Source organism: Mustela nivalis, assembly GCF_964662115.1.
Source record: "Mustela nivalis genome assembly, chromosome: 10".
Taxonomy (NCBI): domain Eukaryota; kingdom Metazoa; phylum Chordata; class Mammalia; order Carnivora; family Mustelidae; genus Mustela; species Mustela nivalis.
The window spans coordinates 46,645,230-46,661,723 of NC_139029.1; the positions used below are offsets into that span (position 1 = coordinate 46,645,230).

The 16,494-nt window shown below is 40.4% G+C and overlaps 1 protein-coding gene across 1 annotated transcript in view; it reads right to left on the reverse strand.

The window, feature by feature from the left end:
- Positions 1-354: 354 nt before the first annotated feature.
- LOC309843217 (uncharacterized protein C1orf87) overlaps positions 355-16,494 on the reverse strand; it is a gene marked incomplete at both ends in the record, with an annotated part of 87,809 nt that continues 71,669 nt past the window's right edge. Inside the window, 8 exon segments of the mRNA XM_082688559.1 lie at positions 355-414; positions 418-495; positions 499-515; positions 7,262-7,283; positions 7,287-7,409; positions 7,413-7,472; positions 10,724-10,768; positions 10,770-10,795. Coding sequence (XP_082544685.1) covers positions 355-414; positions 418-495; positions 499-515; positions 7,262-7,283; positions 7,287-7,409; positions 7,413-7,472; positions 10,724-10,768; positions 10,770-10,795 — 431 coding nt within the window.

Below are 16,494 nucleotides of genomic sequence, written 5' to 3' on the forward strand. Positions count from 1 at the left end.
AACAATATCTAGCATATTTTTTACTCTATGGAGTTGCAGGGTTTGCAAAAACAAAGTTTCATCAGGAATATAGAAAAAAATCACGTAATGTTAATAAGGAGCTTTATTAGAATAGATGGGGACTTAAAGAAATTGGGCTCTTGCTATCTTGGCAGAGGAATCCTGGGTTTTTTTTGGGGGGGGGTCACTCTGAGCTGCTTATGAGGGAGCATTATAGCCAGAATAAAAGTCCAAGTCCAGAGCATCTCCAGATCTCCAGTCACCGTATCAGCTTCACTGAGGCCAGGGAGAAACACGTGTCTGGGTAAAAAGGAAGATAAAAGAAACATCTGTTCTCACAATATGGGCTTGTTATCATAGCTCCTTTAAGTACCGAAGGGCTGGCTCCGAGAGCAGATTTTCTCCCGCACGGAATTACCTCAAGGCTTGGTCAATTTTCTGAGGGCTCAGGGACAGGTTGTAAATGAGATTGTAGTTGTGAATGAGGCATCTGGCCTATTCCTTCTCCAGGACTCCTGCAATTGGTTTGGGTGGGTGGGAAGTTTTGAAAAGCCTGTGGAGAAACCAAAAAAGAGAGAGAGAGAGAAAAAAAAATCTATATTAGCTTGAATGACTTCTGAGTAAAAACAAAATGCTAATATTTTTGTCACTTTCAGCTTCTTCTTTGTGGTTATAAAACTTTAAAGGCCAATTTTTAAAACAAGGGGGTGCCTGCTAAAATAAATTTCTAATTTTTCTGGTTTATTATTATTTTTTTCTTACTGAAGTAGCCAAACACGTTCCTAAACATGCAGGATTCAAACAGCTCATTTTATTCATTTCATTTATTCATGTATTTACTGTGACTCCCTCCTGCTTGCTGTGTGATCACAGGTACATCCTCTCGTTTCTCATGGCTCAGAGTCTGAATCTGTGTAATTGGGCTGGTAGTGTGTATCACCACAGGATGTTCTTTTGTACCCGTCCGTTATATGCATCAATGCCAAGGTCCCTTCCAAGTTAAGGGTAGGTGGACTTGGGGAGTTGTGGAGAGGAGCTTTAAGTGGGGATCATGGCATCAGCAAAGATGAATAACTCATTCTTAAGCCCCTAATTGTGAGCTCATATAGGTCAGATACTATGCTTAAGAATATAGAAGATTTAAAGAAAGGACCTTTTACCTCAGGAAGCTCCCCAACCTTTAAGATGGTAAGATATGAAGAAAATTAGCTAGAGTATCACAATAGTGACTGATATTTACACATGTATATAACATTTACTATATTTCAGTTATGCCTCCAAACATTTTACCAGTAGTAATACATTTAATGCTCACAAAAACCCATTTTATAGAGGGAGAAACTGAGGCATAGACATGGTAAGTCATTTGTCCAAGATTGCTTGAATTCATGCATTTAACCACTACACTCCATCACAGAATAAGGGGGGAAGAGATTGTTGCAAGTAAGGCTCAGATCGTTTCCTAAAGATGTTCTTTAAATTGTGGAGATCTATACCACAGGTGTCAAGAAAAGCTTTCAGTATCTTTTATAGGAATTGAAGATGCATCCCTTGCAGTTTGTTCTTTTATCATCCTGTACTTGTACAGGCTGTAACAATGATAGTGAATTTCTTTCTCAAAGAGGCCAGATGCGGTCCTCCTGTCATTTCATTTACAAAATGAAACACCACAACCAGTCTATTAGAGTTAGAGTTTGGACACCTATTAACTCTGTTTAAGTGGCCAAATATTGTTCATATTTAAATGAGCAAGGACTGTTGGGCATGGTGCTCCCTTCTGAACCTCTCTGTGATGGGTGTTCTTAACAGTGGGCTGCAGATAGCTGGGGCCCTAATGTGATGTATTCTATCCAGTTCTAATTCATTTCTATCCTGTCCCATTCCATCCCACCCCATCCCATCTCTGCTTATCTTCTGTTCTGTGTAGGGTTGTTTATGTCTCTCTCTTCTATTAGAATGTTGATCCTTTCCTCTGCAGAAATCTTTCTGTGAGTTGGTCAATAACATCTTTGCAATTTTCTCCACTGGATGTCTACTGTTGGTCTGGTCTAGGTTGGATCCCTCAAGATATTTCCTCATATTCTGCCTCTGGAAATATAAGGCATGGGCTTTGGAGTAAGGGTCTGACTGAGGAAGGCACTTGAACTTTCTGAGCCTCAGTTTCCTCAACTTTAAAATAGGAATAATTAAACAATATGAAAATCAATAAAATAACAAATCTTAACACAGTGTTCAGAACTATTAAACACCCATAATACACGCATTCTTATAGGACGATTATAATAGTTGTAGCAACAATATTAGTCAAAATAAATAAGAATGTGTATTAATAGGAAGAAATTTTAAAAATGTATAAAATTGAGTTTATATTTAATTAAAAATTAAAAGTAGTGTTAAAAAATACATGTAGGAATCACCACTGGTGTGGGTAGGGGCATTTTCTACTATTTTCTAAGTTTTACCATTGGTAGAGGAATCCTAGTGTCAAACAAAAGTCCATTGACTGAAATTTGTATCTAATTTACTGTCATTTGGGGCTGCCCAGGAAAGCTGCATAAAATAACCCTTATAATCTATTTTAGTGCTGAAAAGCCTGTTCTTGTCCCACCAGAGCCAAAATGAAAGGCATAAGAAGAAGAAACTCCTTAACATCCACTTCATTCTATAGTTTGCAAAGAAACTCTCAAATCTCGTGTGATCCTCTCTCCATGTGGGAGGTATGTTTTATTATTATCAGTCTTATTTTATAGATGAGGAAATAGGCTTGGAGAACCTAAATAACTGGTCTTCAGGGCTCAGCAATTAGTCTAGTCTGGACTTGCATCTAAGTCTCCCAGTAAAAACAAAGAAACAACCAACAAAGCAACAAGCAAAACCTCATGTTCTTTCTGTTATGCCATGGGAGTTTAGTGTAGGAGAAGTCCAACAGAACTGGGTTTGAATTATGCCTCCACTTCCCACTGGCTAGTCTTTTGCCACTTTGAGCTTGGCTTTTTCCTCCTTAAATAAGGCCATTAATCCCTTCAGCATGTGGTTTATGTGAGGAGTTAGTGATTCGCTGTGTGCAAAGGCCAGACTCATGCAAAGAATGTCCTTGAGGGTTCTCATTGCATTCGGCCTCCTTGAACTGGAAAACGTTTTCTATCTAGCCTTCAGTTTATTGGGAAAATTCCAAATCTACCATTCACCCAAGCATTTATCCCAACCCCCTTCTTTCTTTATAAAACATGACCAGTTACTCACAATCATTTCTTATTCTTTCTCCTCAAGGATATTTTCTTGACAACCCCTGTTAGAACATAAGCACAGAGTAGGTTCCCAGAAACACTAATTTGATGATGGATGGTCTGTCTTCACCCTGAATGAAGAACACTCTGGCCTACATATTTCCTTGCACATAATAGAGAACACTGATTCATCAATAGGCAAAGAAGGTATCATCTGCTCAGTGTCTCGAATGAAGCTGTGGTGGTCAGCTAAATACTGTGGTTAATAAACCAACTAAATGACCTCAGTTAATCCTCTTTCCTCATTAAAGATAGTTATAGATCAGGCTGACACATTCCCTGGCTGACAAGGAGATAATGAATTTCATAGAAACAGAGAAAACAAGCATAAATAGTGAAGAGGCCATGGGAGAGGCATTTCAAATCTGCCGGAATCTGCCTCCAAAGTCAACAAAACTCTGTTTTTCCTTAGAACAGTTCAGAAGTATGAGAAAGGTCCCAGTCTTTGGGGAGTCTCTTAGCAACTAAGTTTATGATCCATCATCCATCACTGCCACTCAGCACTTCTTTCTTTAGGAATGTCTTCCCTTTCCACCTGAATTTTTTTGGTATTTGTTTGTAACCCCGTCACCACTCTAATGGTATACATACCTAGACTCGTGATTTATTTTTTAATTTAAATTCCATTAGCCAATATATAGCACATCACTCATTTCAGAGGTGGAGTTCAGTAGTCCATCAGGTGATGTAACACCCAGTGCTCATCACATCAGGTGCCTTCCCTAATGCCCGTCACCCAGTTACTCCATCCTCGTGATTATTTCCGTAACCTTTTGATGATTTCCTTTTCTCCAGTATCTTCCCTAAATTATCCGTCTCTTCTTTTATGGTGCTCTCCTCTGATCGAAACTTTGGTGAACATTGGGTAGAGGATTAAGCCTCAGCCTAGCACTTGAGAGTTACAGTAGGGTCTCAACTTTACTATCTAATCTAGCACAAACCTTCTAAGCTTTGCAGGAGATGGTTTCATTCAACTCAGAATGCCTTCTCCAGCTATCCAAAGTCAACCTCAGCCTTTCCTGCAGTCTCACTCAAGCTCTCTTTCCATGGAACCTTTTCAGAAAACTCAATTCATATTTGTTTCTTCAGTTATAATACTTTGCTATATGTTGCCCTTGAGAATGTTTGTTTTTTTAGCATTTAACTATTATCTATCTTGGCGTCTTACCTAAAAGGTCCTTGACTTTTTTTTTTTTTAAAGATTTTTTATTTATTTGACAGAGTTAGAGCACAAGCAGGGGGAGTGGCAGGTAGAGTGAGAATGAAAAGCAGGCTCCCCACAGAATAGAGAGCCTGATGTGGGGCTCGATCCCAGGACCCTGGGATCATGACCTGAGCTGAAGGCGGATACATAACCGACCCCTTTGGTGTCTTATCAAATGTCCCTGAGGCCAGAGATCATGTCTCATTCTTTTGTTTTCCCTTCTGGTCCAGCCTCTAGCACAGTGCTGGGCTCTGTGTTTAACAAGTTTAAACACTTAAAAGTTCATGTTTAAGAAGTTTAATAAACTAGATGAATTTTTTATTTAAAATTTTCATCTCCTCCTCTCTTTGGTAAAATGATTATTAGAAGTCCTGAGGTATTGTATGGTAGTTATACTTTATGTGGTCTAGAGTACAAAACAAAATGAAACAGAAAATGCATTGCTACTGTTATGTGATTACTTCTAGAGAGTGCTAATGTATCCCCTATTTTTTTGCTGAGATATAATTGACATATACCATATTATAAGTTCAAGGTGTACAATGTGATGATTTGATACATGTATATATTGGGAAATGTTTAACACAATAAGGTTGGTTAAAATATCCTTTATCAGATGTAATTACCACTTTATTGTGGTTGTATTATGGTGGTGAGTACATTAAAGCTCTACTGTCATAGCAACTTTCAAGTATACAATATAGCATCATTAACTAGAGTCATCATGCTGTATGTTAAATTCTTGGAACTTGTTCATTTTCTAACTGAAAGTTTGTGCCTTTTGAACAACAGCTCCCATTTTTTCCAGCAACCACCATTCTAGTCGCCACTTTTGTGGGTTCCATGTTTTTAGGCTCCACATGTAACACACTAAGTCACCATAACTACAGAATGTAATTAAGTACCACCATTTCAGGGCACCTGGGTGGCTCAGTGCATTAAGCCTCAGCCTTCGGCTCAAGTCATGATCTCAGGGTCCTGGGATTGAGGCCCAAATCAGGCTCTCGGCTCAGCAGGGAGCCTGCTTCCCACCCACCCTCTGCCTGCCTCTCTGCCTACTTGTGATTTTTCTCTCTTTGTCAAATAAATAAATAAAATCTAAAAAAAAAAAAAAAAAGTACCACCATTTTAGTCCATGTCCTTTTTTTTTTTTTTTTTTTTTTAACTTTTTATTTTTTATAAACATATATTTTTATCCCCAGGGGTACAGGTCTGTGAATCACCAGGTTTACACACTTCACAGCACTCACCAAAGCACATACCCTCCCCAATGTCCATAATCCCACCCCCTTCTCCCAAACCCCCTCCCCCCAGCAACCCTCAGTTTGTTTTGTGAGATTAAGAGTCACTTATGTTTTGTCTCCCTCCCAATCCCTTTTGTATCTGCTCCCTCTTCTCCAGGTTTCTGACCTTGTTCTGGACTTCATTTTCACTTGGACATTGCAAATCCTTACCCCTTTCCCTACTTTCTCTTTCTCCTTCCATCTGCACATAGCCATCAAGGATCTTTCTGAAATACAACTTCATCATAACCCTTCCTTTCTTAGAAATGCTCAATGCTACTTACTCTTTTGCAACTAAACTCGAATTCCTTGATCTGGCATCTAAGATCTTTCTATATCTGGAGTCTTACATTTCTACTCTTATCATTTAACATTCTTCTTAATAACCCTTATATTATTTCCAATCAAAACTTCTTGCACCGAGCTTCACACATAACAATTTTCTTGGCTAATGCACACCTTTGCCAGAAAGATCTATTTCATTTCTTTATATATAAACTGCACTTTAGCCTTAATGGTTAATTTTACACTGAGATAACCTTCCCTGACCGCCTCACTAGGAAGGAATACTCCTTTCTCTGGATGTCCACATTGCACACTGTAATGGTATCTATTACCTTTCTTCTTGGATTTATTTATGTGTTTACATTCATTCCTTTCTTCTTTCCCTCAAAAAAAAAAAAAAGTTGAACAGAACTGTGCAAGGTGCAAGCGTGGGAAAAGGAATATAGCCTACCGGTGAGATTGTAGTAAGTCTCCAAAAGAAAAAGATATGGTAATATGTTAATAGTTGTTACTATTATGGTAATATGTAATACTATATATGGTAATAGTTGTTACAGAACTCTAGGAGGACAGATAAAGGTTAGCCTAGATCTGTCTGGGGAAATTTGGGGAGTCTCAGAGGAGTAGAGCCTGAGTTCTAACCTGAAACATGTTTAGGCATGAGCTAGCCAAGTGGACAAGATAGGGAGTTGGTTGGGGTGGGGTAGGAAGAAGAAAAACAGACAACTCAGATGGAGAGCATAGGGTGAGAAAAGGAGCAGCCACAGGAGAAAGCATGGTATGTTTGAGGAAGGCAGGTTATCCATTATGATAGGGTAGGAGATACTGGGAGAATACCCACTGAAGAAAAAGAGACTGGTTAGGTGGACAGAGCTAGCTTTTGCCTTGCTAGGGAGTTTGGAGTTCAGCCTATCAGTGGGAACACTGAAGATTTCAGTTGGGAGTTACAAGACTGGATTGTAGGTTAGACTCCAGGAGTTGAATGGAGGAGGATCAAAGACACAAAGAGACTGTGAGTAACTTGGTGGGGGATTCAGGTCTTCCTCTGATTCGTCTCTGTATTTCCCAATTGTGCTCCCAGTGCCAGTGCACATGGTTTATGGACAAACTGTGTTAGTTAAAAAGTGAAAGAAAAGGAGGTGTCCACTTCCAGACTAGAACACACATGGAAAGTCCTAACAGCTCTAAGCTTCTCACTTTACCTGTATTACTCCAATCACACTGCTAGAGGGCATTTTCCAGCTTCTTGAACCTGTCAATCCATGTCTCGTATTCTTCAGACGGGTTCTTCATGGTTGGACTTAAAAAAGGCTGTGAGACTGGCCTGAACTTCAGAGCATTCAGGGGATCTTAGGTGGCTGAAATCTCAGCAGGAAGGTTTTTTGGTTGTGGTTCTTCTTCTGGAGTTTTCCACTAAAATAACACAAGCATCTTACTGGCAATACATATACTGCACAGAGCTCCTCCGGTCTCTTGGCCAAAGATGAGGCCACACAGCCAGCAATATTTATTGTAAGGTATGGTTTTGTAAAGTTAGAGGATGTATTTCAAATCCTCAGTGCCATAGGACCATATCTGCCAATTCTTGCTGTATATAAATAGTATTTTTTTTTTAAGGGAAGGGTGGAATCATGACTTTATTCAGTTTACACTTCTGATTTACACAAAACAAAGGTTTTTGTAACAGACTTTTCATGATATTCTACTTTTTTTTATACTAGTGGGATACACAAGGGATAGGCTTCAGGCAATGCTTATAATTTCTTGATGGGAAAATGCATCATGAGTGTGAGATTCTTGACAAAAGATGATTGAAACAGTATTGATATTATCTTAGGCTCATGGGTTCATTCTAACAAACCATAAAGCCCCTCTGTGGTCTGGCAATCCTACTCCTTTAACAGAGGAGGCTGCAGCCCAGGGAGTGGAAGTGATTTACTAAGATCACAAGTCAATGGTAGACCCAAAACTAGAAGGAGGGTATAGAGGTTACATCCAGCTCATTTTGATATTCTAACTAAGTGTCCAGCACAAAATGAGATGCTTTTAGCACAAATAGATGAGTTCCCACTGCACCATGTAAGACATCCTATCATCTGCTGTGAAGAGACACAGTGGCATCACCTGTTCAATCTGCCGAACCCTGCTGCTCCAGGAATTTCCCATCCTCCCTATCACCATGGCTATGGAAAGAATTGGTATGTACATGGTGCAGGCCTGGGCATCAAATGTAAAATGGGCCAACGAACAGTATGTTTGTTGTCCAGTGATTTTGGAACTATTTGTGAGTGATAATGACAGAAAGATAGAAAAACAGGCCATTCTCTGTGAGATGTAGGAACTCTAGCCGGTTTTCCTCTTTGTATTGGAAATGAGAAAAAGATGGTCTACTGAGGCAGACAGACAGACAGATGGAAAAATAGGTAGATAGAGGTTATGAAGCCGACAGCAGAGAGAAGAGGAAAAGATACAGGAATTCATGATGTTGGCCAAGATCCTGATCTTAGTTCATTGTTACGGGTCTGTCCTTAGGTTGTATTAAATTGGTAGAGTTGGTTCTGTTCACCTTGATGCAAATAATCTTAACTAATTTGCTATAGAATTATGTCTCTAACTTCTGTAAATCTGTGCTTTCCCGAATTTTCAAATATCCGAATTTCTCATTTTGTACCTTTGTCTCAAACTTCTCACATACAAGTTGTGAAAATCCCACAGGCCTGAAGAATGGAAACTGCAATAAGACCCCAAGTTTTGAGTTTGTTAACAAACACTCATTAGGCTGCTGTGGGGAATGGGAAGCACTGTTTTATCTGAAAGAGTAGAATGCTATATGAAATTATAACCATATGGATGACCAACAGCCAGCAAATTGTCAAGAGATTAATATAAAAGAATTCTACTTTGATAAAACCAATTTTGAGAAAGCGCTGAAGGTTTTCACAAAGTAAATAAATAGGATTATTATACTTTTTAGAGCTTTGGACCACTTTAGAAATCTGAAGAATACTTGGATAATCTACCTAGCTAAATGCACATTGGCATAGATTTTCGTGGATGATTTTAGAGAATTCAGAGAGGTCCTTGGATCTGAGAAACTGTTTTTAAATAAATTTTTGTATTCTTTCAGATAGTTCAACATTCTCTTTGACCACTAAAGGCAGTGGGGGGTGGTTATATGGACCTCAATTAGGCTTAACTAAATGAGTAAGTAGTAAGGAAATAAGTAACATGCCCTATACTCTTTTGGTCCCACTGTATCAGGATAAAGTCCAAATTCCTTACTTGGCACATAAGACCATTCAAGTTATCATTATTGCTTCTCTTCTTTTAGTCGTATGTATGTATCTTTTTCTCTCATCTTTTTCCAGGAAAAAAAAAATGAAGCTGTATGATGTCTTTATGCTTTATACATGCCATTCCCTCTGTCATGAGAGCCCTTCTTACCACTCCTGTCTTCATTGGTTGGGCTTCTATTCATCCTTCAAGACTCAACTCATATTTCACCTCTTGTGGGGGACCCTTCCCCAAAGCTCCAGGTGGTGTGAGGGGTGATTCCTTATAGACCCCTTTGTCCATCACAGCATGTGTTAGAGGATATTGTGACCTGAAGTTAGAGTATCTGTCTCCTTTACCAGAGATCTAGAGACAGGGCCTCCGAGGTAGGCATCCATGGACCTTCAAGGTCTGGTTAGTGGCCAGCACATAGTTGGTTCTAAAGACATGTTTACTGAATGAATAAGGGAATGAATAAATGATTTTCTCTGGGAAAAGAGGAAATGTGCTTTACCAAACTTCTGCTTCAATTTCACTCTCTAAAAGTGGGGCAATGAATGCTACTCATAGAGGAATGTGAGAAGAATCAATTATTGCAGAGATGCAGTAAAATCCTCAAACAAGAGGCAAAATAAAAGAGCAAAGTATATTTTTTATAATCTTATTCACAACAGACTTAACACTCAAGGAGAAAAGCATTTGCTGTTGTTTCTTGCGTGGCAAGAGGCTTGCCAAAATGGATACTATTTTCTAAAATATTTCCAAGTGTGAAGTGCGTGAAGAGGCCTCCCGTCATTTTAAGATGAATTATGTTCTAATCCGGGCATTTAAAAAACAACAACAACAGAAAAACTCAGGCTGTTTTTCAATTCCGTCTGCATCTTCTTTTGGCTAAGTGCTGGGAATATTAATACGGATTTTAACTGCTTGCCAGATTTTTTTTTTTTTTTTTAAATCAAAGAGCCCATTACATTTTAAAATGTGATGTCTGGGGAAAAGGTCACCCTCAGTTTCTGGAAGCTGGGCTTTCGATGTTAAAATAGGTCTCATAACCATCTTTTATTTTGATGGCAGTTGGTGGATTGGTCACGGGCTTTGGAAGGACACCTGTATACAAGCTACAAGTCCAGTTTCTTGGGGCAGACAGTAGGCCCATCACCGTGTGATTTCTGCATGCATATCAGCAAGGACAGGAACCAATCTACAGACTCTCAGAGTTCTGCCTCCCTTCTCTGTTGCAGCAGAGTCTCAAAGTCAAAGGGAGCCTGACATCAAGGTGCTGGGTGGACATCAAAAACCCAGAAGGGAGGGCCCAACCCAGCCCCAGAGAATACAAGGCAAAAAATGGGCCAAGCCCCTCCTCCAGCTCTGTAGAGCCAGGTGCACACCACATGTTTTGTTTTGCCTGGAGACATCTCCGGGACTTTAGCCTGTGTTGCCAGAGGTTTTCTTTAAGTTCTTTCCTAGACAAGCAAGAAAAAATTGGAAGGGTTTAGTTTGTTCTCCTTATGTTAACATCTACACGTATGCACCCAGGCCAAGAGAATGTGGAGGCTCTGTTAGGTGGTGGACATTGTGTTAGGTGATAGGGATACATTGGTAGATTGGAGCTTTAGTACCTGTCTTGCTGGAGCTCACAGAGGGCAAGTTGATGCTAAATTACTACTCAAAATTTTTATTGGGTTATAAACTACTATAAACACAACCAAGGAAAAGGTGAAAATATTTACACTTATTTTGAGATGGGGCAGGAGTTGGGGAGGATCGGAGAAGGCTTGCTGGAGGAGTGACACTTAAACTGGGGGCCCCTGAGGGATGAATAGGAGTTTCCAGGTCAGAGTGATGCTGGCAATGCCTCCTGTGTGGCAGATTGTTCCAGATAAGCAGAGACAATAGCCTATAGCATCACCTTGAATCAGGAGGACTTCTAGAGTTTGGCAAGCAGCAGCAAGGGGCCTCTTTCCATAGTTCAGCTTCTTTCCCCAAAGCATGAACTTCTGCCTCTCACTCCATGCAGGTGTGTGCCTCAAGGATCAGGTAAAAACTTTGTCTTCCCCCTTCCTTACTCCTGTCAGTGTTCAGAAGTTTGAACATTATCCCTAACCTGGAGGATTCTACCGTCCAGGTACTACTTGCTCAGGCTGTTGCCTTATGAATAGAAATTTCCTTAGGATCCAGGAAAAGACATGCAGATCTTCTGCTCAGGTGTTTTCAGGCTTATGGTGGGTATCATTCATTCATCACTAGCACCTTTGTTGACTTACTCATTTATTTTACAAATCCAAGCAACTACCACACTGTACCGATTTCTGGGAGCTTTGATTTCTGTATTTGGTGCATAATTCAAGTATGCCATTAACAAATGTATATGGTTTCTCACCGCTTTCGATAAAGATGGCTCAATTACTAAGTTTTTTTCTTTTTTTCAAAAGGTGGAGAGTGGCAGTGTAACATTGTGGTAGAGAGTGGAGGCTCTGAAGCCAGATGCCCTAGGATTGAGTCCGTCCTGGCTCCTTTCTCTATGACCTGTGTGACCTTGGGCAAGTTACTTGTCTTCTTTGTGTCTCATTCTCCATTTCTGCAAAAGGTGGCTAATACCACCCATAGTTTATTACGGATAAATGGGCTAGAAGCTGTAAAGCAAACACCTGGAAATAGCAAGTGTTCAGTAAATGTGAACTAATAGTGTCATCTGTGTAAGGACGTTCATGTAAATTAACGTACGTATCAGATTAAAAAAGCTTTTGCTGCCCCTTTAATATTGCACCTGTTAATCATTATCAATCCCCTACCCTCAGTCTCCTGATGAAGACAATGTGACTTCAGAATGTCCACAACCCGGGCACCGAGCAGTAGAATAAGTACTCAGTCCATGTTTGTAGATGAAATGAATGACCATGTGCCCTGGTAGGAAGTTTAGAAATTAAAGCTGCTGAGTGGATAGTTGTATTTCTCCCAGTTCCTTTTCAGACCGGATGGGAAAAGGATTTTTTCTCTGCATTTCTTTATCTGCCTATCCCTAACCCAGATGCTAGATAGAGTACAACTTAATAGATGCTTCATGAGAATCCTGATAGCCAGCTAAGGCAGATCTGTTTTAATTGCTGCAAATTTGTCATAGGAACCCATCATCATCAGGCAGCCCGGGGCCCTGCTCTTCTCACCCTGTATATGAGAGAAAAGCCTTCTGGTTGCTGCCAGTGAAGAAAAGTTCTAATTACTCTGAATTACCAAGGTTGAGAGTTAAGAGGATTCTAGAAGCAGTATAGAGCATATAAGATAAACTCGGTGTCAAACCTGAATGCTAAACCTGATTCTCGCTTTTACCAGCTGCAGCTTTTCAGATCTTAATTTTGTCCGTTGTGAAAAGTGGACCAGCAGTTTGCAGGAAGATTGTGGAGATTAAAAAAAGAAAAAAAAAGTTACCAACTAAAAATACTTAACACAGGAAGATGCTCAGTGGTCTTAAACAAACCTGGCTTCCCCAGAAGAGAGGACTTAACATTAATTATCATGTGCCAGGCAGTTTTCTGGGCACTGTTCCTGTATAGTATCCCTTTTAGCCTAAGATCTAGAACCTAGTCTTTGTCCCAGGCCAGTTTCTGTCTGGGGTCTGCACTTCTTGAAGTTACATTAGCAGAAAATAAATGTTGGTCTTCCTGATCTCACTTAAGCTTCCCTTTCTCCCTTCTAATATCTAGGAGCATATAAAAAGGTAATGGTTTGCACATGTAAAAATGGTTTGAGAAACCCGAGGCAGAGCTAATTTTTTTTTTCTTTCTAACACAGCAGGAAGGATAAATAATAACCATCTGTCTAGTCTGCCAGTTGATGATTTGTACTGGAGGAAATAAGCCAAGCTGGCTTCTAGAGATTTCCAGGTGTTGGAAGGGCCAGGTTTTACAGGGCTTCCAGTGGATTCTGACAGTCACACAGCCGGCCCTCCCCTCCCCCGCTCCCCACTAATGACTTTGAATCAGTGGTCTTCAGCGCTGGCTGCTAATGTGCTCCCACCTGGGGAGCTTTAAAAATTACCAGTGCCTGGGCGGCACACCAGACCAATTAAATCAGAATTTCGAAGGGTGAGAACCCAGCTCAGGACTTCTAAAGAATTCCCTAGGTAATTCTAAAGTGAAGCCACGGGAGAAAACAGATTTGAATAAAGGCTTCTGGCCTCATTGGACCTAGTGAATGAAACTTTTATGAGAAGGAAGCATAAATATATGTTAAATATCTATATATGCCAGACATTTCTCACAGGTTTTTTTACTCAACCTAAAGAATAACCCTGTGAGGTAGAAATTACCTCCATTTTACAAATGAGGGGACTGAGGCAACACCAGGTTTGGTTTCTTGCTTAAGACAACAGAGGTAGGGACGCTTGGGTGGCTCAGTGGGTTAAAGCCTCTGCCTTTGGCTTAGGTCATGATCTCAGGGTCTTGGGATCAAGTCCTGCATTGGGCTCTTTGCTCGGCAGGGAGCCTGCTTCCTTCTCTCTCTCTGCCTGCTTGTGATCTCTGTCTGTCAAATAAATAAATAAAATCTTAAAAAAAAAAAAAAAGACAACAGAGGTAGGGTTAGGTCTAGATTCTAATTCATTCACTCATTCAACAAACATTCGTTAAATGCTAACTGTGATACAACAATGAACAAGACAGAATCTTCCCATGGAGTGTGTGCATTCCAGTGGTGAGGGCAAAAGATATGTAAAGTAATGGCAAGTAGTGATAAGGGCTAGACACATAGCTAAAGCCATTTATGGGGGTAGAATGCCTTGGCAGTTGTTATTTTATTTTATTTTATATAATTTTAGTTTATTTATTTGTCAGAGAGTGAGAAAGAACATAAGCAGGCAGTGTGGCAGGGAAAGGCAGAGGGAAAGCAGGCTCCCAGCTGAGCAAGGAGCTGGATGTGGGACTCCATCCCAGGATGCTGGGATCATGACCTGAGCTGAAGGCAGCCACTTAGCCGACTGAGCTACCCAGGTGTCCCAGTGGCAGTTGCTATTTTAGGGAGGGAATTCACCAAAGGCCTCCAAGTGACATTCAAATAGAGCCCTGAGAAACATGGGAGAAAGGCATGCAAATGTCTGCAGAAAGAGCATTTCAGGGAAAAGCTATCATAAAGGCAAAGGTCCAAGGGAGGGAGAAGTGTTTGGTACATTCAGGCAATTGCTTAGAGGACAGCTTAGCCGAAGTGGGATGAAAGGGGAAGAGAAGTTTAACTATTCACAGAACTGAAGGGCTCATGGGCCATGCATGTGACTGGAATTGATTTTCTTTTTCTTCCATCATTCATTTCTTCTCTGGCAATTGTCCTCTTCATTACCCCCTTCTGGTGATAGCAACTATATTTTACTTTGTGCCCCCCCACCCCCCCGCCAGTGCTGTGGTTTGGTAAGAATGACACCAAGTTCCAGCTCTGAGGTTGGTCTCTGATTAGTTGAAGACCATCATGGTGTTCTAATCACAGTCTTGGTTCTAGGGTGGATATAAAACTCAGTCTAAGCCTCTGAGATGAGAGGAGACACCTGCTACAGTTTCTCAACTCATAAAATTCTCTTCTTCTGGGCAGGGCTGGCCAAAAGAGAGTGCTGTCAAGATATGATGGCCTTGGCTACCATCGCTATTTTGTTATTCAAGTGTCTGGAGAAGTTGAGGCACTACCATGTAGAGCCTAAAGTTGATGCCAGCACCATATACAGCAGAACAGAGAGCCAGAAAGAAACCAGATCCCAGATTTTGACTTTTTTTTTTTAAGATTTCATCTATTTGACAGAGATCACAAGTAGACAGAGAGGCAGGCAGAGAGGGGGAGGAAGGGAAGCAGGCTCCCTGCTGAGCAGAGAGCCCAATGCGTGGCTCGATCCTAGGACCCCGAGATCACGACCTGAGCTGAAGGCAGAGGCTTTAACCCACTGAGCCACCCAGGTGCCCCCCAGATTTTGACATTTTTAATGACTACATCAAACCAGCCTATGGCTCTTACTGCCACCAGACTTTTTATTTACATAAACCAAAACTCTTTATTGTCTAAACCAACTGAGTTAGCTTTTCTGTCCTGTCAAGAGAAACCGTTCTAAGTAGGAATTACTTTTTTTCCTTAATAAAAGGGAGTTTAAAATCTTAGTCATTTTTTTTTAGTGGTTATTCTTCCTTGTTTTATTTTCTTTATTTTTAAATTTTTTCAGTTTATTTATTTTCAGAAAAACAGTATTCATTATTTTTTCACCACACCCAGTGCTCCATGCAATCCGTGCCCTCTATAATACCCACCACCTGGTACCCCAACCTCCCACCCCCCGCCACTTCAAACCCCTCAGATTGTTTTTCAGAGTCCATAGTCTCTCATGGTTCACCTCCCCTTCCAATTTACCCCAATTCCCTTCACCTCTCTAACTCCCCATGTCTTCCATGCTATTTGTTATGCTCCACAAATAAGTGAAACCATATGATAATTGACTCTCTCTGCTTGACTTATTTCACTCAGCATAATCTCTTCCAGTCCCATCCATGTTGCTACAAAAGTTGGGTATTCATCCTTTCTGATGGAGGCATAATACTCCATAGTGTATATGGACCACGTCTTCCTTATCCATTCATCCGTTGAAGGGCATCTTGGTTCTTTCCATAGTTTGGCGACCGTGGCCATTGCTGCTATAAACATTGGGGTACAGATGCCCCTTCTTTTCACGTCTTAGTAATTTTTCTGTGTTGTCTTGAGTGATAGGTCTTCAAGAGATGTTTGAGGGATCAATGAGACTCTGAAATTATGATTATTCCTTCCAATTTCCCTCCATTAGCAGCCTTGCTATAACCCTGCTCTGTGCTTCCTGCTTTTTCTTCCTCTTCCTCACTCACAGGCTCTACAACAAAGAGATTTAAAGTTGGAGCCATACTTCATTTTCGTGAAATACTATTTTAGACCTCAGACAATAGCATATCTGGAGGGGTCTAAGCTCTTTTTTATTTGTCTCCATGGGAGTTCATAACACTTCTTGGATCTGTGGCTTGAGGTCTTTTATCACTTTTGGAAATTTCTTCATCATAATTGCTTCAAATACTGCTTTAGCTCTATTCTCTTCCTCCTATCTTTCTTTAGATGTATACTGAATATTCTTGCCATTTCCTTTATGTCTCATATACTTTTTTTGGTATGTTCT